This window comes from Saccopteryx leptura, chromosome 9 (assembly GCF_036850995.1).
Source record: "Saccopteryx leptura isolate mSacLep1 chromosome 9, mSacLep1_pri_phased_curated, whole genome shotgun sequence".
NCBI lineage: Eukaryota > Metazoa > Chordata > Mammalia > Chiroptera > Emballonuridae > Saccopteryx > Saccopteryx leptura.
Genome location: NC_089511.1, coordinates 69,733,774 through 69,758,591, shown reverse-complemented (window position 1 = coordinate 69,758,591; position 24,818 = coordinate 69,733,774). Strand labels below are relative to the sequence as shown.

Genomic DNA, 24,818 nt, shown 5'->3' with positions numbered 1-24,818 from the left:
TCCAAAGGTCGCTGGCTTGAGCCCAAGGTCTCTGGCTTGAACAGGGGTCACTCACTCTGCTGTAGACCCTCAGTCAAGGCACATAGGAGAAAGCAATCAATGAACAACTAAGAAGCTACAATGAAGAATTGATGCTTCTCATCTCTCTCCCTTTCTATTGGTCTCTATCTGACACACTCTCTGCCAAAAAAAATAATTTAAAAAAGAGAGTTATGAAAAAAGAGGGGAAAAATACCTATATTAATGCTATATATATTAGGGGATTCTGGCAAAACACTGGTGGTAGCATAGTTTCTGGGTCTTCCTGAATCTCCATATTAAAGAGACAGAATGATCTAGATATCAAAGCCAAAATCCATGCACATTCACAACAAAACAAAGTAACAAAGTATCTCCACACAACCCAATGTACAAGTGAGTGGGGGAAAGTCACAAGTTCCAAAAGATCTGTGACTGGGGACTATGTGGGTGGAAAGCAGGAAGAAGGAATGGAGTTGTCCAATGGATCTAAGAACAGAAAAACCACAAAAAAGCCAACAGGAAAAAAAAAATTAGTCAATAGATATTCACTGGAAAGCACAGCATGTCAATTAAGAACAGCAGCTGAGGCCCTGGCCAGTTGGCTCAGTGGTAGAGCGTCGGCCTGGCATGCAGAAGTCCCGGGTTTGATTCCCGGCCAGGGCACACAGGAGAAGCACCCATCTGCTTCTCCACCCCTCCCCCTCTCCTTCCTCTCTGTATCTCTCTTCCCCTCCCGCAGCCAAGGCTCCATTGGAGCAAAGATGGCCCGGGCGCTGGGGATGGCTCCTTGGCCTCTGCCCCAGGTGCTAGAGTGGCTCTGGTCGCAACAGAGCGACGCCCCGGAGGGGCAGAGCATCGCCCCTTGGTGGGCATGCTGGGTGGATCCCGGTCGGGTGCATGCGGGAGTCTGTCTGACTGTCTCTCCCCGTTTCCAGCTTCAGAAAAAAACACACACACAAAAAAAGAAAAGCTGAGCTTGACCTGTGGTGGTGCAGTAGATAGGGAGACAACCTGGAAACACTGAGGTCACCAATTCGAAACCCTGGGCCTACCTGGTAAAGGCACATATGGGAGTTGATGCTTCCTCCTCCCCCCTTCTCTCTCTCTCCATATCCCTCTCTCTCGCTTCTCTCTAAAATGAATTTTTTAAAAATATAAAAACAAACAAACATGACCTTCAAAAAAAGGGAACAGCAACTGAGGCTGACTGGTGGTAGCACAGTATGGATAGAGCAAAAACCCAGAACACTGAAGTCCCCAGTTCAAACCACTGAGGTCGCTGACTTGAACGTGGGTTCTGCAGCTTAAGTGCAGGATTGCTGGCTTAAGTGCGGGATCATCAACATAATCCCAAGGTCACTGGCTTGATTTCACCTACACCCTCAGTCAAGGCACATATAAGAAACTAATAAACAAGTAAAGTGAAGCAACTATGAGTTGATGCTTCTCACTTTCTATCCATCCTCACCTCTCCCTTCCTTTCTATCTCACTCTAAAATCAATAAACTAAGACCTGGCTGGATGGCTCAGTTGCTTAGAGCTTTGTCCCAAAGCACACAGATTGCCGGTTCGATTCCTTGTCAGGGCACATACAGAACAGTTTAATATTCCTCCCTCTATCTTTCCCTCTTTCCCTTCCTCTCTCTCTAAAATCAATAAAATAAATAAAATAAAATATAAAGTCAATAATTTTTTTTTAAAGCAGCTTAAACTAAGCAAGGTTTTATCTCCAACAACACTGAGTACATGGGGTCCATGTTAAGATCAGAAAGAGTCTAGAACATTCTAGCCCTACAAACTTGCAAAGATGATTTAGCAGGACATCTTTCTAGCACAGGGCCACACATTGAGGAGAAACTTCTGGGAGTAGAATCAACAGTGAAGATAGGGACAACAGAGACACGGAAGATTCAGATAAAAGGTGACAAGAGGTCCTGGCCAGGTAGCTCAGTCAGAGCATCAGCACAAAACACAAGGTTGAAGGTTCCATCCCTGGTCAGGGCACACCTAAGTGACCAATGAATGTACATATAACTAAGTGGAATAATAAAGGAATGCTTCTCTCTCTCTCTCTACTACCTTTCCTCTGTCTCTAAAATCAATGAATAAATTGAAAATAAGTGATACCCTGACCAGGCGGTGACACAGTGGTTAGAGCATTGGCCTGGGACACTGAGGATCCAGGTTTGAAACCCCAAGGTCACCGGCTTGAGCGCGGGCTCATCAGGCTTGAGCAAGGGCTCACTAGCTTGAGTGCAGGGTTGCTGGCTTGAGCATGGGATCGCAGACATGACCCCATGGTTACTGGCTTGAGCCCAATGTCGCTAGCTTAAGCAAGGGGAAACTGGCTCAGCTGGAGACCCTTTGTCAAAGCACATATTAAAAAAGCAATCAATGAACAACTGAGGTGTCACAACTATAAGTTGATGCTTCTCATCTCTCTCCCTTCCTATTGATAGGTCTCTCTCTTTCTCCTTCGCTTTAAAAAACAAAAAACAAATTAAAACCTACTAATTTACTAATTTTTTTATTTTTTATTTTTAACTTAAATGAAAGTAAGGGAGATAGAGAAACAGACTCCCGCATGCACCCAGACTGGGATCCAACCAGCAACCCCCATCTAAGGCCGATACTCTGCACATCTGGGGCTGATACTCGCAACCGAGCTATTTTTAGCACCTGAGGTAGAGGCTCCACGGAGCCATACTCAGTGCCCGGAGCTAACGTGCTCTAATCAATCAAGCCATTGCTGCAAGAGGAGAAGAGAGAGAGAGAAAGAAGGGAAAGAGAGGAGAGAAGTAGATGGTTGCTTCTCCTATGTGCCCTGACCAGGAATTGAACTCAGGACTTCCACACACTGGGCTAACACTCTACCACTGAGCAAACTGGCCAGGGACTATTTTAGTTTCAAAATATATTTTATTTTTCCTTTTTCTTTTTTTTTTTTTTTTTGTATTTTTCTGAAGTTGGAAATGGGGAGGCAGTCAGATAGACTCCCGCATGTGCCCGACCGGGATCCACCCAGCATGCCCTCCAGGGGGCGATGCTCCGCCCATCTGGGGCATTGCTCTGTTGCAACCAGAGCCATTCTAGTGCCTGAGGCAGAGGCCATAGAGCCATCCTCAGCGCCCGGGCCAACTTTGCTCCAATGGAGCCTTGGCTGCGGGAGGGGAAGAGACAGACAGAGAGGAAGAAGAGGGGGAGACAGAGGAAGGAGGAAAAGCAGATGGGCACTTCTCCTGTGTGCCCTGCCCAGGAATCGAACCTGGGACTCCTGTACGCCAGGCCAACGCTCTACCACTGAGCCAACTGGCCAGGGCTCAAAATATATTTTTATTGCCTGACCAGGCAGTGGCGCAATGGATAGTGTCAGCCTGGGATGCTGAGGACCCAGGTTCGAAACCCCAAGGTTGCTGGCGTGAGCACAGGGTCACTGGCTTCTCTGGAGCCACCCAGTCAAGGCATATATGAGAAGCAATTAATGAACTAAGGTGCCATAACTATGAGTTGATGCTTCTCATCTGTCTCCCTTTTTGTCTCTTTCTCTCGCAAAAAATACACACACACACACACACACACACACACACACACACACACACACTGATTTTAGAGAGAGAAAACCACATCAGTGGAGAGATGCTTCTCATCTGTCTCCCTTTTTGTCTCTCTCGCAAAAAATACACACACACACACTGATTTTAGAGAGAGAAAACCACATCAGTGGAGAGTCAATCCAAAGTAGAGTAAGGTAAGAAGTGTATTTGTATTTAAATGATTTAGTATATACCTCTTTATCATCTTCAGATTTCCTATCATCCTCCTCTTCGTCTTCTTTTTCAGATTTCTCTAATTCCTTCTGTTCTTCTTTCTGCTCTTCTACTTTAAGCTGTTTTGTCAATCGGGCTATTAACTGGGATTTTAATCCTTTGGAACTAAGGGCTCGACTTTCTAATTCTTTTCGGAGATCATTTACCTAAATATACAAAGTATAAAAACACAGGAAAATAAAATGGAATATTGAAATAGACAAACTGTGTATCTATATCTTCTAATTTTTAAAAACTTTGCTGAAAGGGATACTTATAGAGCTCATGAGATGTTTTAAAAATGAAAAATTATAAGAACATTTATGAAAAATAATTTACAAGATGTTTTAAGATGCTTACAATTAGTTATTGCTCTCTGAGCCAGTAATTCTAATTTCTGGGAATTTACCCTAATGAAATAACCTAATAATTCAAAACAACCAAAAAACAAAAAAAATACCCCTTACATATTCCTTTTAATATTCCCTCCCTCCAAAAAAGTAAAGAATCTAAATATCTAAGAGTTATACTAAGAAGAAACAGTATATCAACCAATGGACCGGTATACAACATTTAAAAATAATTACATGGGAAACACTGATATTAACTGGAAAGAATGAGACAGCAACTTTTTATACAAAATTAGAAGCAACGAACCAGTCAATTACAAAGTTATACCCAGAAAAAAAGAATGGAAGAAAATACATAAAAATTTTAAGTGTGGCCTGACCAAGTGCTGGCGCAGTGGATAGAGCATCGACCTGGGATGCTGAAGACCCAGGTTTGAAACTCCACAGTTGCCAGCTTGAGTGTGGGCTCACCAACTTGAGCGTGGGGTGCTGACTTGAGCGTGGGATCATAGACATGAGCCCATGGTTGCTGGCTCAAGTCCAAAGGTTGCTGGTTTGATCAAAGGGTGACTGACTCAACCCCATCAAGGCACATATGACAAAGCAAATCAACGAACTAGAGTGACACAAACATGAGTTGATGCTTCTCATCTCTCTCCCTTCCTGTCTGTCCCTGTCTCTAAAAAAAAAAAAAAAAATTTTAGGAGTGGTTGTGTTTGTGTGATAGATTCAAGCAGAATAATATTCTTATGATATATATTCTCTATTAATTAAAAAAGCAATATGAGTTAAACAGTTTCATAACAGAAGAAATATGTTTTGGGGTTTGTTTGTTTTTTGCTGAGAACAGAAGCAAGCAGTTTTTATGTGTTAAGTAACAAGCTCCAAAATAAAATAATAATCAGCTTCTAATCTTCTGATCTATGCAAAACTGCAAGACAGAGACCTTGGGGAGGGAAAAAACAGAAAAACAAACAAAAAAATACTACAGGTAGTACAGGTTACCTAAATATTTTCAAAAGAGGCTCTTAAATTATATCCTTCCCTGTTCATATGTACAGGGTGGGGCAAAAGTAGGTTTATAGCTGTAAGTGAAACACAAAATTTATTATTGTATTATTATTTTAGCAAAAGAGAGACACTAGGACAGACAGGAAGGAAGAGAGGTGAGAAGTATCAATTTATAGTTGTAGCATCTTAGGTTGTTCACTGACTGGTTCTCATACATGCCTTGACTTGAGTCGAGCCAGTGACCCCTTGATTAAGCCAGCAACCTTGGGCTTCAATCCTGCAACCTCTGTGCTCAAGCAAATGACCATGGGGTCATGTCTATGATTCACTCTCAAACCAGTAACCCTGAGCTCAAGCTGCCCGTCTTGGGGTTTTGAACTTGGATGCCCTGCATCTCAGGCCAATGCTCTATACACTATGCTACTGCCTTGTCAGGCTATTCCTGTATTATTTTTTAATTATTGTATTATTTTCTTTTTTTTCTTAAGATTTATTCATTTTAGGGATTAGAGAGAGAGAGAGAGAGAGAGAGAGAGAGAGAAAGAAAGAAAGGAAGGAAGGAGAAAGAAAGAAAAGGAAAGAAAAAAAGAAAAAGAAAGAGGTAAGAGCACAAAGCATCAACTCCAATATGCGCCTTAACCAGGCAAGCCTGGGGTTTCAAACCAGCGACCTCAGCATTCCAGGTCGACACTTTATCCATTGTGCCACCACAGGTCAGGCTATTGCATTAATTTCCATACAAACAACTGTAAACCTGCTTTTGCAGCACCTTGCATATCAATCAAATTTTTACTTCTAAATTTTAACAATTGGATTTTTCTGTTTCCTCCCTTCTCCTTAAAGTTACTTACGTGCAGAAATTCTGCCTTCTACATCAGTTCTCAAATTAGAAAAACACTGTTGCTCACACCATAGGCACTTGCATACTGCATTCAACAATCACTGGCTGAATTGATATACAAAGTCTCCATTTACTTAATTTTTATACTCAAATAATACAATATAGAATATATAAAATCAGTGGATTTCATTTTCAATGGCTTTTATCTAGGAAAAACCCGCAGTAACAACACACTTCCCGTTCTCTATTCCGCTCAGATATTTTAACTAAACACTACCTCTTTCAAAGTTACCTTCATTGTCTTTGGATCAAGTTTAGACCAGTGGGTAGGAGTAGAAATTTCTTTAGTTTCACCATCATCCTTCTCTTCTTCATCCTGATATACAAAGTTAAGAACCTAATTACGATTCTGAAACCTTAAAATATAGGTAATTTATTTTTAAAAGTCTGTTGCTGTTCTGTGCAAGGTCACAAATGTTTCAGATTGTCTTCTCCTAAAGTTATTTAGGCAAGTCCACGTACATACATTCTACCACTTTTAATTGATCACAAAGACACTCATCAGCCAATCAAAGCCAGATCTGTGAAACACAAAAGGGTGATAAATTACAACACAAAGGATATCAGGGATGCACAAACACTGCCGGTCTCCACTAACCACACAGTGTGTGATCTTGCCCCAATTTTCAAGCCACCCAGAGTTAAGACTGATTTAGTCAGACCTTTCAAATGTACCAAAGACGATGCCACATAGCCTGAAATTTCAAATCTCTCAGACTTGTGGTTGTCCAATTTCAAATATCCATGACTAGAACTGATGACCGTGAAAGAGAAAATTTTTTCAATTTTAGAAAATGGCAAAATGTTTAAAATGGCTTAATACTGAATCTTGCTCAACAACTGGTCCCAGATTCCAGCAACTAGACCTATGATAAAAACAAAATTCTGTGCAATTTAAGCACAACTTATTTTCCTTTGAGGTCTCAGCATTCTTAAAGTTAGCATAATAGACAGATATTTTTAAAAGAGAAAAGAACATACAACTATACTGCTGAAAGCTGGATTACCAGTCGCTGTTACCAGTTATGTTCCTCCATGTGTGTTTGTTATGTAGTGTGTGGTGTGCATTTGTGCCTGTGTTCCTGTGCCTGTGAGAAGCGGAAATAGAAAAAGGGATTAGCGTTCAGTGCCTGTTCTCCATCAGCCTCCTTGCGTTCACCCTGAAGCTTCTCGACCAGCTGCTGCTTGTATCCTCGGGAGAGGGTTTCCCACTCTGAGCGGGTGGGAAGGCAATGCCAAACATCCGGGAAAAATAAAACCACTGTCTCCACATGAGCTGGAACTGTACGCCCCTTGTGGGTCTCCTCAGGGCGATGGTAGCGAATCTCTGCAAAACGGTACCTGTTGCAAGGGAAGAAGCATGTTGGAAAAAAAATTCTAAAATACATTTAAAGACCCTAGTTCACTTGTAGCACATCAAGTAAAGAAACTTTGCTGCAAGAACTTGAGGTTGGTCTAAAGAAAAAAAAATTATAGAAGCCATAGTTCCTCTTTTGGTACATTTGTACAATATTTACAGTTAAAAGAATATGTTTCCCAAGACATTTTCAAGTTTGATTACAGAGCTACCCATAATTTAGAGAATACCTGAAGAAGCTGGATAGCTGTTCAGATTTCATGTGCTAAAAAAAAAATTCTTAATTAAGTCACAAGAAATAAAGTAAAATACACAGGACAAATAAGCCTCAAGAGAAAATATGGCTGAACAAAAATAATCAGCAACTACATCATTTTATTAACAAAAGAATTATAATGAAATGAAGTTCTCTCTTGACGATCTTCTCCAGCTATGCATGAAATGAAAAATATTTTCAACATACATCCAACTTCGGAAGTACAACATAACAAAACATTAAAATTTTCAGTTTTTGATTAGTTCTTAATCCTTTTTCTCCCAAACATTTTTGGCACCAAATCAACTTTTGCTACAAATGGGGATTTTTCCTTTGAGATTACCTGCATGATCAAGGTCGCTAAAATAAGGGGGCTGGGGGTCTTGGAGGCTGATATACAAGACCATCTACATAAACTATTAGAAAAACATATCTAATCAAGAAATGAATTGGTACTTACCATTGTGTGCATACACTTAGATCAATGCCTGTCAGAGCCTTACAACAACGAATAGCAGTCTTAATCAACACAGAGGGGTCTTTTTCTGGGTCTGGTCCATCCAACGAAGGAGACCAGTGGCCTCCTATGGCCATGGCTTCATCCTTGCCTTTCATGCCCACTAAAAACTAATTCAAAACAAAGAATCATTTACATATTTATGCAACTTATCAAATTACACATAAAAATACTTGAAAAGGAAAGGTACAAACCTTTCCAGTATCATTTTTACTACCTCTGGTATCTGTCAGTCAAGGAAGAGTTCAGTTCATCGAGTTCCACACTGCATTTCAGCAATGGAATAGGATTTACACATCATAACTCATCCTTCTAAAAATGTTTCTTCAGATAAATTTCTTTTAAAGAAACAAGCTACAATTCATACTTTAACAGCATCCAAAGATACACTAAATCTATTATCACTAAAATTTTTCTATATTACAAATATAAAAAATCAAAATGGCAGTTAAACTAGTGACATACAAGGAAGATATAGCCATAATCTGCAGTGAAAAATCTACATCATTAAATTCTCAAAGCCTTAACACTAAAATTAGCATTAAACTAATCAACAAGATAAAAAAAGGTAGTGTTTTTAACTTTAATATACAGTTAGAACCAAGCAAAGCAAATATACACCTAAAATTGTTTCATTTTACCTTAACAAGTCTAGCAGGATGTTGAAACCCATCTCGGAGTTCTTGTGGGTCTTCAGCTAGAGCACATGACTTATGATACAAATCCTCCATACTAGGGCTAGCCATCAGCATTACCTATTATAGTCAAATAATTCAATCCTGTCAAAAGTCTAATGTAAAAAAATGAGAAGCACTACTAATTATCCTTATACATTAGATACCTGAAATTTTTTATAAAAATGGAAAGTAAAATGCTACAGCAGAAATGGTATTAGATATAATTTATACAGTTTTAACTTTTCAAGGAATGCTCTTTGACATTTTAAAAAAGCAGAAAACTACTGACCATAGTAATATACTAAAAGTTACCCTGCAGACTAACATATAGTACATTTACCCACCATCAGGTTTTATCTGAGCCTAGCTGAAGTCACAACATTCCATAAAGCTCATTACATCAGCTTCATCTTCACATTTGTATGAGGTTCAAGTGTTAAAAAAGTCACCATAATTTTACAGTTTAAGAGGTAAGGCAAGAGAGGTTAAAATAAATAAATAACCAAAACAAAATTAGGAAGACAAGAAAACCGGTAATTCAGGCCTTAAACCAATTTTTGCAGATTAACTCCACATATACTCTTAATGATTAACTGCTCAGAAATTTTAGTTGTGCATCACAGTATAATACAAACCTTTGCACTGTATAAGTGGTCAGCATCTGGTGGATCAAGAATGGCCATATTTTTTTCTAAGGACTCTACTTCTCTGTGCATTACATAGAAATTGCAGTAATTTCCCAGCTGAAATGGTCTTGACAAAGGGAAAGCATCCACCCATGTGAACTGAGCATCAAAAAAGTCACTAGGTATATATAAATTCTGATAACGGCGCCTTAGTTCCATCATGTCACAACTAGGACTGAAAAACAGACAGAAACAGTGAATAAATAGCCATAATACCAGAGATTATGTAAACATTCACTAAATTCTGAAACGAAATATAGAATCTGACACGGCTAAAAAGCAGCTGCAAATGGTCAATTACTAATGAGCTACAGATGTACACAAAAGCATATGAAAATTTCATTTCAAATTGTTTACTTACATCTTTGAATAAATAACGTTTCTAAATGTTACCTTTATTTCTTTACTTTTTATGTGTAGCTTACAATTCATTAGAGAAGACCCTCTGAAAAACTTCAACCCCAGCTCCAGAGAAGATCTGAACAAAAGCAGTTCTGCCTTAGTTGAAACTGCACTTTTTGAGATAATCATGGTTTGAATGAATAGAAAGACTGGATAAGAACGGTACCAAATTAGTATGAGTGCTTCTCAATCAGCTTTATACAGTGTAGAAAAAAATACAACTTTTATTCTATGGTAAGATCCTAGGTCAAGAATATTTACATTCTAAATTAAATAAAATTCACATGAAAGCAAAATCCAATTTCTGGGAGATCATCCACACTTCCATACCTCTCAAAGTTAATGATTAAGATTCATACCTGATTGTTTATTATGTAAAGAGAGGATGAGATTATTGCCTTTTGAATCTGGCATAATGATTTTTTTAAAGGATCATTTCCTTTTTCCTAAGAAGCAGAGCTATTCAAGGAAAGAAACTCAAAGGTAAATCAGTCTGGTAAAAAGTCAAGATATTTCTGTTAAAAGTATAATGAAAAGTAGAAAATACAATTTGTCAAATGAAAAGGTAATTATACTATCTTTCAAAAGACAACTAAAATCAAGGGTACAAACTGTGAACAAATATATTTACAGGGATATCTTTTTATTTGAATCCTAAAAATAAGAAATATGGAAAAAAAGAAAAAATAATACAGAATGATAAATTTGCCAGTTATGATTACCAATATAATTATACTTTATTTGGATAAAAGTCTACTGTCAAAATAATGAAAATATGAAAAACAGATACTTGAAGTTTTTGTTCTTTAAAGAAGTGCTCCAAACAGCAAGTATATGTATTGTTTCCTAATTGCTCATTGGGATAAAATGCATAATAAAACAAGAAATAAGAAATACAAATAAATCATTTCTTGGCATAGTCTCTTATACTCGTATTACTATAAGAAAAGTCTTGATTTCCCTGAACTATAAGAAGAGGTGTGAAGCCTGACCTGTGGTGGCGCAGTGGATAGAGCATCAACCAGGAACACTGAGGTCACTGGTTTGAAACCCTGGGCTTGCCTGGTCAAGGCACATATGAGAAGCAACTACTAAGAGTTGAGGTTTCCCGCTCTTTCCCCCTTTTTCTCCCTCGCTCTCTCTCAAATCAATAAAACCTTTTTAAAAAAAGAAGAGGTATGAAAACTTTAAAATTATTTTTATTTGTAATAGGTTCATTTGACATTCTGGGAATTTACTTAAAAGTGGTGAAATGAAATTGTGAAGGTATAACTTGAAAGGAGATAGCCATTCAACATACATTCTATGCATCAACAGCATTCTAGATTGAGAACAGATGAGTTTAAAGCAGAGCTGCTCTATTTAATACCTTTGGGGCTAGAGAAGTGGTTTGGGTTCCAGAAAGTTTTTTCTCAAATATATAGACTAGATATTTTTAAGTAACAAATAAACAGGAATAAGAGAACTAGTATAAATTAAGCAAAGTCACCAAGCAAGATTTTTTTGGCATTGAGTAGCAAAATAAAATATACTGGTTTACTCAACATAGAACTGAATATATAAAAATTTTAACTTTTGATAGTCCCAATATCATGAATATTATCACACTTTGTTGAAATGCAGCAATACCATCTCAGGACACTGCACTGCATAGTTATTTACTCCTATGTTAAACAGCTTTAAATGCTGTTTTTAATGATTTATTTATTGTTAATTTGTTTTTTCTGTTAATTTTTTTTCTTTTTTTTTTAGAGAGAGTGAGTCAGAGAGAGGCATAGATAGGGACAGACAGACAGGAACGGAGAGAGATGAGAAGCATCAATCATCAGTTTTTTGTTGTGACACCTTAGTTCAGCGAACCGCTGCCTTAGTTGTTCATTGATTGCTTTCTCATATGAGCCTTGACCATGGGCCTTCAGCAGACCAAGTAACCCCTCGCTAGAGCCAGCGACCTTGGGTCCAAGCTGGTGAGCTTTTTGCTCAAGTCAGATGAACCCACGCTCAAGCTGGCAACCTTGGGGTCTCGAACCTGGGTTCTTCTGCATCCCAGTCTGATGCTCTATCCACTGCACCACTGCCTGGTCAGGCTCTGTTAATTTTTCTTATACACAATTGCCGGTCCCGAGACCTTTTTAGATAATTCCTCCTTTCCCTTTGAGGAAATCAGGCATTTACCAATTTGCCTTTGTACAAATTACAACTTTGCAGCTTTTACTAAGTATCTACAAATACCATACATACACTTTTGCTTTAGATACATGAATTCAATCTCATAATAATTCTACTAGTTGATATAATTTCCACGTGCAGGCAAAGCGCAAGTGATTCTTGGTAACTAGCCCAACTTACTAATTTCAAAGGCTGAAAAATGTATTTATGTATAATACACACGTGTGTATGTTTCTGTTATACTCCACTACCATAGCTTACTTGAAATATTTAACCCACTACTGTACTATTATTATAGCATATACAATGGACTATGCATGAACTTAAAGTTATCAATAAGCCTGGCCTGTGGTGGCGCAGGGATAGAGGGCCCACCTGGAATGCTGAGGTAGCCCACTGGAAACCCTGGGCTTGCCTGATCAAGGCTCATAAGATAAGCAAGCAATGAACAACTAAAGTGAAGCAACTATGAGTTCATATTTCTTACTCTCCTCATCCTCCTATCTCTGTAAAAACAATAAAAATAAAAAAAACTTAAAATAAAAGTTATCAATAAATCTAGACCCTAAATGATTCTAACTTTAAGGCATAATATGTCACAGAGGAGCTGCCTTTTTCAATACTGGATATCTTTTTTGTTTGTTTGTTTGTTTTGTTTTTTTTTTGTTTTTTTAATAGTGGGTATCTTTAATGAGGGTATAAAAACAATGTAACCCTTGCAAAGAACTGCTACTTCAAATTGCATTTCTGCTCATACATAAATTAAGAGCACTAAATGTCAGGAAAGGAAAGTTGCAAAAGAAGTATCTGTATATAAACAAAGTAGGAAAAATTACAAAATAAACATTTAATAACATAACGGGGGAAAAAACTTACCAATCTAAAGAAAACTTGGAAAACTGAACTGTGTAACGCGGAACAACACGCCGGACTCTCCGAGGTGACCGTTCTCTCTCCCTCCGAGGAGATCTCTCCCGGGAACGTTTCCTCTGAGGAGATCTTTCTCTTGATCTCCGTCTCTCTCTCTCCCTTTCACGACTTAAAGCAAATTTTTCTAAAATTACTCATTTTTCTGGCATTATCCAAGAGTTCTTTCATGAAATAATAATAGGTAATAAAAGCAAGATTCCACAGCACACTTTTAAAAACTGTGGTAAAATATACCTAACATAAACTTACTGTTTTAATCATTTTTAAGTGGCATTAAGTGCATCACATTGTGCAACCAATACCACCTCAAGCATACTTTTCTTTAAAATTTTTCCAAACTGAGAAGGGAGGGCAAACAGACAGACTCCCACATATGCCTGACCGGGGTCCACCCAGCATGCCCACCAGGAGGTGATGCTCTGCCCATCTGGGGCGTTGCTCCACTGTAATCAGAGCCATTCTAGCACCTGAGGCTGAGACCATGGACCCTTCCTGAGCGCCCAGGCCAACTTTGCTCCAATGGAGCCTTGGCTGCAGGAGGGGAAGAGAGAGACAGAGAGGAAGGAGAGGGAGAGGGGTAGAGAAACAGATGGGCGCTTCTCCTGTGTGCCCTGGCCTGGAATCGAACCCAGGACTTCCATACGCTGGGCCGATGCTTTACCACTGAACCAACCGGCCAGGGCCTCAAGTATACTTTTAAAAACATACCTTCGGTCATCTTTTCTGTTAGGCACTTGATCCCCTCTGTCATTCCTTCCTGAAAATCTGGATGGTGGATCTAATCTTCGTGCTGGTTGTGGCTGTGAAACTATACGAACAGGAGGCTGCAATAAACCAGCTTTAAAGATACAGAAAAAAAAAATTTTAACTTATTTCAACAATGTTTAAAAGCATTACATGGTTAAATTTTATAGACAGAAAAAGCTGAAGAATTTGGGGAGGAAAAACAAAAAACAGTTAACTTATGAATATTTCTTATTTTAGGTAATACTATACTATACCAGCTAAAGATTAATGGGCTGGTTATCACTGAAGGAATCCTAGCTACCAATGAAGATGTGTTCTTACCTTTCGCCAAGCGAACCTTAGCATATTCCACTAATCCTTCTCTTTCTTTTTTCTATCCTACTCTTACTGCATCTGTCAATCACCTACCAAACTCATGGGACACACCACCAGAAGCCCTCCCACAGAAGCCGAATCTCTTCTAGAGAGTGGCAGGGGAAAAAAATGGTATTCAAGTCTGTATTCACAATTGAAAAGAAATATTCTCAGAAAAAAAAGAAGAGAAAAAATAATTGAGAAATCAGAGAACTAAAGGTCAAATACATGGAAGAAACAAGTAGTCTGGAAACAGTTTGGCATTATCATTCTACCAGAAGGTTAAGTGCCCCAGGGAAACCTGTGCACATTGCCCCAGATACATAAACAAGAACATTCATAGCAACAGCTTCAGAAACCAAACACTAGAAAAAACCCAAATGCTTACCAAAGAACAGATAAATTGTACAATATGCATACAATGGAATATTATGCAATAAGGAAAATGCAGAAACCAGAGCCACGTTATAAATAGTATGAAAAATTTTAAAACATAATGTTAAACAAAAGCAATCTTATACAAAAGATTATCTAAATGGATCAAAGATTATTTAAAATGCGAAAACAAAACTAAACTGTATTATGAGTCTGTATATTTAGAGGGTAAAACTATTAAAACGTAAACTAGCAATGTTGTATTTTTTTAACCCTAGTGATTACACAGATGTTCACTAATTACTAATTATACTGTAATCTGTTTTATCACTTTGTTCTAAGCATGTCAATGTCATAATTTACAATAAAAGAGAAAGTGCTACAATTACATTATTTTAAAAAACCAATTAGGCAGGCTTCTATTAAGCCAAGGTTATCATTTTGAACAAAGTTTTGATGAGAAAATACTGACTTTCAAACATTCATTTTACAAAGGAAAATTTAAAACACAGCTCATTTATTTGATGCATTGTTGTTCAATATGAAAATTATAATGCTATCATCAAACTCTACATGCATATAAAATGTTATAAGAAATAAGTCTCAAAAACATTGTCTTCCATTACAGCAGGGGTCAGGAACCTTTTTGGCTGAGAGCCATTAACGCCACATATTTTAAAATGTAATTCCAAGAGAGCCATACAACAACCTGTGTATGTTACGCATTATCCCATAAAAATTTGGTGTTATCCCGGAGGACAGCTGTGATTGGCTCCAGCCACCTGTAACCATCAACATGAGCAGTAGGAAATGAATGGATTGTAATACATGAGAATGTTTTATATTTTTAATGTTATTACTTTTTTTATTAAAGATTTGTCTGCGAGCCAGATGCAGCCATCAAAAAGCCTGACCTGTGGTGGCGCAGTGAATAAAGCGTCGACCTGGAATGCTGAGGTCGCCGGTTCAAAACCCTGGGCTTGCCTGGTCAAGGCACATATGGGAGTTGATGCTTCCTGCTCCTCCCCCTGTTCTCTCTCTCTCTCTCTCTCTCTCTCCCCCCCCTCTAATAAAAATGAATAAATAAAATCTAAAAAAGTAAATAATTAAAAAATTAGAAAAAAAAAAGCCACATCTGGCTCGCAAGCCATAGGTTCCTGACCCCTGCATTACAGGTAAGAAAAAATAGTGTAACAAAGAGCATATCTTTGACTAAGAGCAATAAAATACAAATATTTGCAAATAGCTATAAAAGTAGAAGCAGTCTACACAAAATATTTAACCTTTCTTTCAAGTATTCTGTAAGTCCCTGCCTTTTAATAATTAAAAGCAAACTTTCATTATAACAATGAAATAGTTATATATTAGTCTGAAACATGAAAAGCAAAAATACGTTGCACATAATACCTTTCTGCTGTGGCTGCTGCAGTAAGGGCTGTGGCTGAGTCTGCAATAGCGGAGTAATAGAAGCTGCTGAAATCTGTGCCTGCAACAGGGACTGGGGCTGGGGCTGAGCCTGAACACCAAAGGTGGTCTGTGGTGCGATTGGCTGCAGTACAGCAGGAGGAGTCTTCAGTAAAGGCTGGGTTTGGGACTGATTCTTAACAAAAATAAAAAAATAAAAATTTTAAAAAGAATAATCTTTGTAAATTAGATAACTCAGTTACCAAGTTTCTATAATACCTAATTTGACATTTTATATACCTGATTTGGTAGTGTTTGAATTCTCTGTGCATTCCATTTAAAAGGCATATTGGGATTATATGTAGCTTCAACCAATACTCTGTCACCCACTTGGGGGGTTTTCCCTTTGACAGCACTGGAAAAAAAAATTAAGTGAAATATAAACACATTTAAAAGATATTCCTCAAAAATGATTTATATACTTGGTATTTTTTTCCACTTTGATTTGAGAGGGGAGGAGGGGGAGAGGTGGGGGGTCGGGAAAGAGGGTGAGAGAGGGTGAGAGAGAGGGAGAGGGGAGAGGGGAGAGAGAACCATCAACTTCTTGTTTCACTCAGTAGTTCAATTTAGTTGTTTTTACTCACTGACTGCTTCTCATACCAGCCCTGATGGGATCAAAGCAGTGATCTCTGGCACTCCAGGTCAAGATTTAATCCACTGAGCCACCCAGCCAAGGCCTACTTGGTACTTTAAAGTAAATTATATCAAAACCCAATAAATTCAACAAAAAAATAAACTATACCTGATTTGAAAGCCTAAAAAAACTCTTTAGAGAAGTACCTAAAACTTGCCGGACCAGTGGTGGTACAGTGGATAGAGTGTCAATCTGGGATGCTGAGGTCCCAGGTTTGAAACCTGAGGTTGCCAGCTTGAGCGCAGGCTCATCTGGCTTGAGCACAGAATCACTGACATAATCCTGTGATCACTGGCTTGAGCAAGGAGTTACTGGTTTGGCTGGAGCCCCACCCCCCCATCAAGACACGTATGAGAAGCAATCAATGAACTAAAAGTTGATGCTTCTCATCTTTCTCTCTTCTTGTCTGTCTTTAACTAAAATAAAAATACATATATTTGTTTGAAATATCTAAGCAAATTCACATTTCTTGCAAACTTCACATTAACAAAATACTATTTTGAGGTTAGTTCATGAATCATTCAATCCTATTTATTAATTTTTCTATTTAAAACTAATTTTAGTATATACAGTAACGATATGTCAAACAGAAGATAATTTTTTTTTTTTTCCATTTTTCTGAAGCTGGAAACAGGGAGAGACAGTCAGACAGACTCCCGCATGCGCCTGACCGGGATCCACCCGGCACGCCCACCAGGGGGCGACACTCTGCCCATCCTGGGCGACACCATGTTGCAACCAGAGCCACTCTAGCGCCTGAGGCAGAGGCCAAGGAGCCATCCCCAGCGCCTGGGCCATCTTTGCTCCAATGGAGCCTTGGCTGCGGGAGGGGAAGAAAGAGACAGAAAAGCGCGGCGGAGGGGTGGAGAAGCAAATGGGCGCTTCTCCTGTGTGCCCTGGCTGGGAATCGAACCCGGGTCTTCCGCACGCTAGGCCGACGCTCTACTGCTGAGCCAACCGGCCAGGGCCAGAAGATAAATTTTAAAAGGCATATGACTATTTAAGATTTTATTTACTGATTTTTGAGACAATGCAGGGAGAAAGGCAGGGGAAGGAACGGGAAGCATGAACTTATAACAGTTTCTTCTCAAATGTGTCTAGATTATGCAAGCCCAGGGTTTCAAACCAGCGACCGCAGCATTCCAGATCAACACTTTATCCACTGTGCCATCACAGGTTATGTGGCATATGACTAATTTTGTGTTTGTGTGTGTGTGACAGAGACAGAGAGAGGGACAGACAGACAGGAAAGGAGAGAGATGAGAAGCATCAATTCTTTGTTGCGGCACCTTAGTTGTTCACTGATTGCTTTCTCATATGTACCTTGACCGGGGGGGCTCCAGCAGACCGAGTGACCCCTTGCTCAAGCCAGTTACCTTGGGCTCAAGCTGGTGAGCCTTGCTCAAACCAGATGAGCCCGTGCTCAAGCTGGCAACCTTGGGGTTTCGAACCTGGGTCCTCCACGTCCCAGTCTGATGTTCTATCCACTGTACCACTGCCTGGTCAGGCGACATATGACTATTTCAATCCCTAACTTCACTGTTATGTCTGATCATGGAAAATTAGAAATAATTGCCTGACCTGTGGTGGCACAGTGGATAAAAGGTCAACCTGAAAGGCTAAGATCAAGGGTACAAAACCCTGGGCTTCTCAGGCCAAGGCACATACGACAAGCAACTACTACAAGCTGATACTTTCCACTCCCCCCCCCTCCCGCACCCTTTCTCTCTTTCCTCTAAAATTAATAAGTAAAATCTTTTCTGAAGTTGGAAACAGGGAGGCAGACAGACTCCCACATGCACCCGACCGGGATCCACCTGGCACGCCAACCAGGGGGCGATGCTCTGCCCATCTGGGGTGTTACTCTGTTGCAACAAGAGCCATTCTAGTGCCTGAGGCAGAGGCCACAGAGCCATCCTCAGCGCCCGGGCCAACTTTGCTCCAATGGAGCCTTGGCTGCGGGAGGGGAAGAGAGAGACAGAGAGGAAGGAGAGGGGGAGGGGTAGAGAAGCAGATGGGCGCTTCTCCTGTGTGCCCTAGCCGGGAATCAAACCCGGGACTCCTGCACACCAGGCCGACGCTCTACCACTGAGCCAACCGCCAGGGCCAATAAGTAAAATCTTAAAAAATTAGAAATAACTCACTCCTCTAAAAGATTCATAACAAATTCACCATAACTAATTTGTTCAATAACCTTCAGTCACATGTTCCATCAAAAAAGGTTACAGGTACAAATATAACAAGCTGAATGATTAAAAAACAAAATTACAGCTAAACCACAATCCTATACCAGTTAACCAGGTGCTTTATCAATATACTTAATGTCAAATATAACAAGACATATGCCAACACTTGATGGAAGTTTACCTAAGCTGAAAGAATACATCTTCATCCACAAATCCAAATGTATCGTGTAGTTTTGTAACCACCCCTGTAAAAACACGCTGTTTCTGAGGTTGGGTTTGTTGCTGACTGGACCTTGGTGTTGGATATGATACAGTTATCTGTGCTGCAGGTTGAGGAGTAGACAGGCTAAGACTTGTAGGCAGTGCAACGGCTGGCTATAAAACAAAATCAGTATCTTAAGGTAATGATTTGAAATAGTCCAGAAATTAAAAAAACAACTACTAAAAACAAACTCAAAAATACTAAAAGTAATTTATTTGAAGTTAGAAAATATACATGTACACCTTTAAGATAAGAATCAAGTAAAGAAATTTTTTTTCATCTATTTCATCAAGTTCCCTAAGATCAACATTTCCATAGGTTTTCTTCAGAAAAAAGACACTAGAGTACAATGAGCTTAAAGAACAGTGCATATGATTTAGCTCTCTCTTAGAAATTCAAAATCCATAGTGGCAATACTCAAGACTCAGAGAAGGCCTATGAAAGTCACACAGAGGAAGACCAATATGCATGATCTCACCTATGTGGAATCTAAACCAAAGAACTCAAATAAACAACCAAATGGTGGCTGCCAGAGAAGGCATGTAAGAGAGTGGGGGAAATCGGTGAAGATGGTCAAAAAGTACAAACTTCCAGTTACAAGATAAGTAAATTCTCGGATATAATGGACAGCATGATGACTATAGTTAATACTATACTATATATTTCAAAGTTGCTAAGAGAGATATTTAAATTTATACTGAAGAAAAAAAATTTGTAATATGTGAGGTCACATATTTAACTTAATATAATAACAACCATTTAAAAATATATACACATCATATCATTACATTGGTACCTTTAAACAAACACAATGTCATATGTCAATTATATCTTAATAAAACTGGGGTGGTAATGTAAACACTTTCATTGGTCTTTTCTGGCATAATCAACCACAGATAACACATTATTAAATAAAACTTGTATATATAAATACAAATAAAATCAAGAAAAAAGAATCATCTGATCCTTCAAGTCAAACCATGGAATTTATTTTATACCTGCTCAATAAAGCAAATCTCCAAGTTCTACAATTAAAAATATAAAAGACAAGTACTATATATGTAAAGGAACTCAGCTTTTCTTAAGAATGATCACAAAATTATACATGAAATTTCTTTAATATCCTAACACTATTAGTTTATGGGCACACTTTGGGAAATTCTATTCTAAGAAAAGACCAACTTTGACAACTTTTTTTACTTAATTTGGAAATTCTATTAGAAACTTAAAATATGAAATAGATGTTAGTCTATTTTAGTTCTTTAATAAATTAGTTCTTTAATTTCTCATTTGAAGAGTATTTTTAAAAAAGTAACTAACATATTCAAAACAAAATAGGTATGAAAGGTCATACAGGGAAAACCTGCTCTTACTCCTGTTCCTCAGCTACTCAGTCCCCTAACCATAGGGCAATATGCATTAGAGATTCTGCTCTCTTTTGAACAGTTGCATAGTATTTCACTCTAAGTACAGAAAAGGGGTCAGTGAACGATGGCCCATGGGCCAAATTCAGCATGCCGTTTATGATTTTTGTATAGCAAATAAGCCAAGGGTAGTTTTTACACTTTTTAAGGATTGTAAAAAAGAAAAAAAAATGCAACAGACACTCTAAGTGGCCCACAAAGCCTAAAGTAGCGCTATATGTAAAAAGTTCAAAAACTTTTTAATGTTGCTAAAAATTAAGCTAATAGTGTAATAGTTACTACACCTAATGTCAACCTAAAAAAGATATAAAGCAGGCACAAAAAAATTCCTAAATGTATCAGTTCAAAAAAATGTAAAAGCCAAAATAACTATTAAGTTTAAAATAAGATCTCATTGTTATTCAAACTAGATTACAGCTCCATTGCCTATCAAAAACTATAAAAAAAACACATGCTTTTCACTTTTACTTTTCATATTGCTGAACTACTAGTATGTGAATCAAAAACAAAAAAACCCAACTTTGACCTACTCTTCAGTCAGATATCCAAAAGAAAGTCAAACTAACCTGTGTTAAAAGGGTCTGCTGAGGTTGCTGTAACTGAAAATAGAAAACACAAACAAAAACAGGAAAGAAAAAAGAAATGGTCAATCAGAATTGTTTCATTTTTGCTTTCTTTACACAAGGAAAAATTCCTATAAAGGGGGTACTTCTAGTTAAGATATACATGAAAAGTAATGGATCATTAGGTATAAGGTTTCCTATACGCAGCTATTTCTAACTGCAGACCTGATACATAACTTATTCAATAACAATGAAGAAATTGATCTTTTTGTTATTTTATAGGAAAAACCCCCACAAGTCAAGTCTCCAGTAGGGAAGATTTCTAGTTCTGTCACCTTTTCATTTCCATGCTACAGAAATGACTGGTATCACCAATATACTACTTGTATCAAAAATATAACTGGTTATCCAACTCATACATATGCCCCTAAACTGCATGGAGATGATAAAGGACCACACACTTTGATATATAATTTTCCCAGCAATAGCTAAGTGTAACATCACTAGAAAGTAAAAGGAATTGGTATAAAGAGGGAAATTTAAAAACTCTGGAGCAGACACTTGACCCTGGCCAGTGGCACAGTGGACAAAGCGTTGGCCCAGTTTATGGACATCCTAGGTTCGATTTCTGCTTCTCCTCCTCCTCTTCTTCCCCTCCCACAGCCAGTGGAGCTCAAATGGTTTCAGTGTAGCCCTGGATACTGAGGACAGCTCTGAAGGAGCCACCAGCCTCAGGCACTAATAGCTTGGTACTGGAGCATTGGCCCCAGATAGGATTGCGGGGTGAATCCCAGTCAGGACACATGCAGGAGTCTGCCTCACTAACTCTCTTCCTCTCACCTTAAAAAAAGAAAAGAAAAAAAGAAACTTGACTTAACCTAAGCTAAAAGAAGCTATATAAAGTTCTAATTAAAAATACTCAGTTTATGAGCAGTCACCATATCTTAGAGGTTAAATCTATCAACTTACTATTTTCCTATAAGTCAAAAACAAATATTATTACTATTCTTTTGTAAGAAAAGCAGAACTTTTTAAGAATACTCAGTAAAAGCGCTTTAATTTTTTAGGGATCAGAGAGAAAAGATAAAGGTTTCATTTTTGTTTACAAAGGTAAAATATTAAAGAGTCTGAGAGTCTCGTTTTCTAAAAAAAAGGCTATAAAATCTTAATAGTTTTTCATCAGTTCATTCAGTCCCATGTAATTAATTCTTATTCTGTTTGATCTTGGGTTGGTGCTTTTATGAACTCATCAGCTTTCCATTAGTTCTAGAAATCCTTAGTCCAGTGGTATAATCTTACAGTTATTTAAACAATGTCATTAGATGTGTGTACTCCAGAGTGACTGTCATAATCCTTTCTATGAGTCTCTGAATAGTTCATTTTTTTTGTGAAAGACAAAGAGGAAGGGAGAGAGATGAGAAGAATATCAACTAAGTAACTTCACCTTAGTTGTTCATTGATTGCTTCTCATATGTGCCTTGACTGGGATGGGAGGGTGCTCAAGCCAAGCCAGTGACCCCTTGCTTTAAGCCAGCTAGCTACCTTTGGGCTCAAACCAGTGACCTTGGGATCAGGTCGATAATCCCGCGCTCTACCTGGTGAGCCTGTACTCGAGCCAGATGAGCTCGCACTTGAGCCAGCAAACTCGGGGTTTGGAACTGGTGACCTCAGCATCCCAGGTCAATGCTTTATCTAACCACAGGTCAGGCAGAAATAGTTCTTTTTTAAAATAAAGCATTTCAGATGATTGCAAGAGCTTTCCACAAAGTATCAGAGTAAAACAGTAACTTTACTGGCTTATTAGAGGTCCAGAGATCTTGTTTATAGGCTTCTAAGTGAAGAAAATTTGGTTTTAAATTCAGTCATCTGGACAAAACAAAATTTTTCTTTTTATTAAAAAAATGGTAGGAGTAATCAATTATTTTAAAGGCAAGGTAATTTTGAGTATTGACACAATGGTTCAACCTAACACAATCTTTAAGAACGAATTTCATAATAGTAGTGAAATAAGTCTATGGATATTTTGGAAACAAGTCAACCAACTTTAATACCAATCTCTTATCAATTTTGAGAAGTTTAAAGCAATTATTAGTGGGATATGGCAATCTTTAGGGAAGATGTAATGCTTGTGAAACCTCAAAGGACTTAAACCAGGGAGGAAATTGGAGCATGAATTGAGAAGCCCGTTTGTCCAGTATCTTTGGATGCAAGTATCTGGGCTCTCTCGTTTCCCCATTCCCTCCTGACTGCTATGCTTTCCTGAAGCTTCCGAAAGGCACTGAGAAGACGATTACCTCTGAACCCTGGAAAAGCCTAGAATGGATGCTTAAGCTATAACCTATCTAGACTTCTGCAAGGAAAATGCTCTTCCGTAACAAGCTTCTCCTTAGGTTTAGTTTAGTTTTGTTTTTTTACCTCTTCCTATAACCAGAGATATAAGACCTTGAGGAATATGATCCGAGTATGAGCCCAGAGAAAAGGGACCAAAGAAACTTGCTTAGTCAAAGTCTGGAATTTTTAAAAGGCAAAAAATTTATACAATAAAGTCTGGAGTTTTTAAATTGGGTATAGGATGGGAACTACAAGGGTAGGTTTCCTTCCATTTTCAACAGCACTATTTTAGTATTTTGTATTACTGGGTTACAATATCATTAGGAGAAAAGAGGAAGAATTGCCCTGGTCAGATAGCTCAGTTGATTAGAGCATTGCCCTGATACGCAAAGGTTGCCAATTCAACCCCTGATCAGGGCACATACTGAAGCAGGTTAATATTTATGTCTGTCTGTCTGTCTCTCTCCCACCCTTGCCCTCTTTCTGAAATCAATAAAAAAATATTTAAAAGAGGGGGGAGTTATACTGCCTAACCCTTTGAGTAATGAGTTATTTTCATGCTTGCTTATGCCCGGGAGTGAGTTTTTTTTTCAAAAAATAGAGATGTTTTCTCTGAACATATGTACCCTGATTTATCAATGTCACCCCATTAAAATTAATTAAAAAAAAGAAAAAAGAAAAAAATTAATTCCAGTTAGTTTTATTAACTTAAAATGTTTGTTTGATAAGCAATTTATGGAAACAAGAACATACATTTGCCTTTTTAAAATATTGCCTTACACATTTTTAAAATAAAAATTTTTGTACAATCGCACTCTGGTCAGGAGGCACAAGGACATACATGAACGTTCGTACTACTCAAAGGGTTAAAGCATAAAGGCTGAAAGCAAATGGTCTAGCTAGGGTGTAGGTTTCCCATGGGAAAAAGCCTTCCATTTCCACATACAGTTTGGTATAGCACAGCAGGACTAGAGGGTTCCAAAATGAGTACTGGGCCAAAGACTCAGAAATAGAGTGATTCGTTCTAGATTATCCTTAGAATGCTTTCTTAAAAACGTGTGGCAAACACTGGCTGCTAGTTGAACAACTGATCTGGGTTTTCAGGACCTGTCTGCCATCTTCCATTTCCTTGAAGACATTCCTTTTTTACCTACCTCATTTCCTCCACCCCAAAGAATTGAAATCACACATTAAGGGAGCTGAAGGAAATTAAGGGAAAATTAAGGGAAATAAATTGTATAAGAATTAAATCTGAAACAAATTGTTTCTTAAAACTCAGTTTTTAACACGGAAGATGTAAACTAACCTGTTGTTGCACACTATACAAGGTCTGCTGAGGTTGTGAATATTGCTGGGAAAAAAATTTTTTTCAAAAAAAGTAATTAGTTTTATTTA

General features: G+C 38.2%; 1 protein-coding gene and 1 non-coding gene across 8 annotated transcripts in view; both read right to left on the bottom strand.

Moving 5' to 3' along the window:
• CCAR1 (cell division cycle and apoptosis regulator 1) overlaps positions 1 to 24,818 on the bottom strand; it is a 52,833-nt gene that overhangs the window by 19,158 nt on the left and 8,857 nt on the right. For 6 of the 7 annotated variants that reach the window (XM_066348957.1, XM_066348954.1, XM_066348956.1 and 3 more), the window contains exons 4-16: positions 24,730 to 24,774; positions 21,096 to 21,128; positions 19,025 to 19,218; positions 16,264 to 16,378; positions 15,967 to 16,159; positions 13,792 to 13,921; positions 13,030 to 13,191; positions 9,532 to 9,757; positions 8,861 to 8,974; positions 8,163 to 8,329; positions 7,220 to 7,430; positions 6,322 to 6,405; positions 3,809 to 3,994 (exon numbers count right to left, since the gene is read on the bottom strand). In XM_066348957.1, the coding sequence (XP_066205054.1) occupies positions 3,809 to 3,994; positions 6,322 to 6,405; positions 7,220 to 7,430; positions 8,163 to 8,329; positions 8,861 to 8,974; positions 9,532 to 9,757; positions 13,030 to 13,191; positions 13,792 to 13,921; positions 15,967 to 16,159; positions 16,264 to 16,378; positions 19,025 to 19,218; positions 21,096 to 21,128; positions 24,730 to 24,774 (1,860 nt within the window). The remainder of the gene's footprint in view (positions 1 to 3,808; positions 3,995 to 6,321; positions 6,406 to 7,219; positions 7,431 to 8,162; positions 8,330 to 8,860; positions 8,975 to 9,531; positions 9,758 to 13,029; positions 13,192 to 13,791; positions 13,922 to 15,966; positions 16,160 to 16,263; positions 16,379 to 19,024; positions 19,219 to 21,095; positions 21,129 to 24,729; positions 24,775 to 24,818) is intronic. The other variant, XM_066348958.1, reaches the window with a different exon arrangement.
• LOC136381678 (small nucleolar RNA SNORD98) lies at positions 8,461 to 8,525 on the bottom strand. The gene has a single exon (XR_010747154.1). It is a non-coding gene; the product is annotated as a small nucleolar RNA SNORD98 (small nucleolar RNA).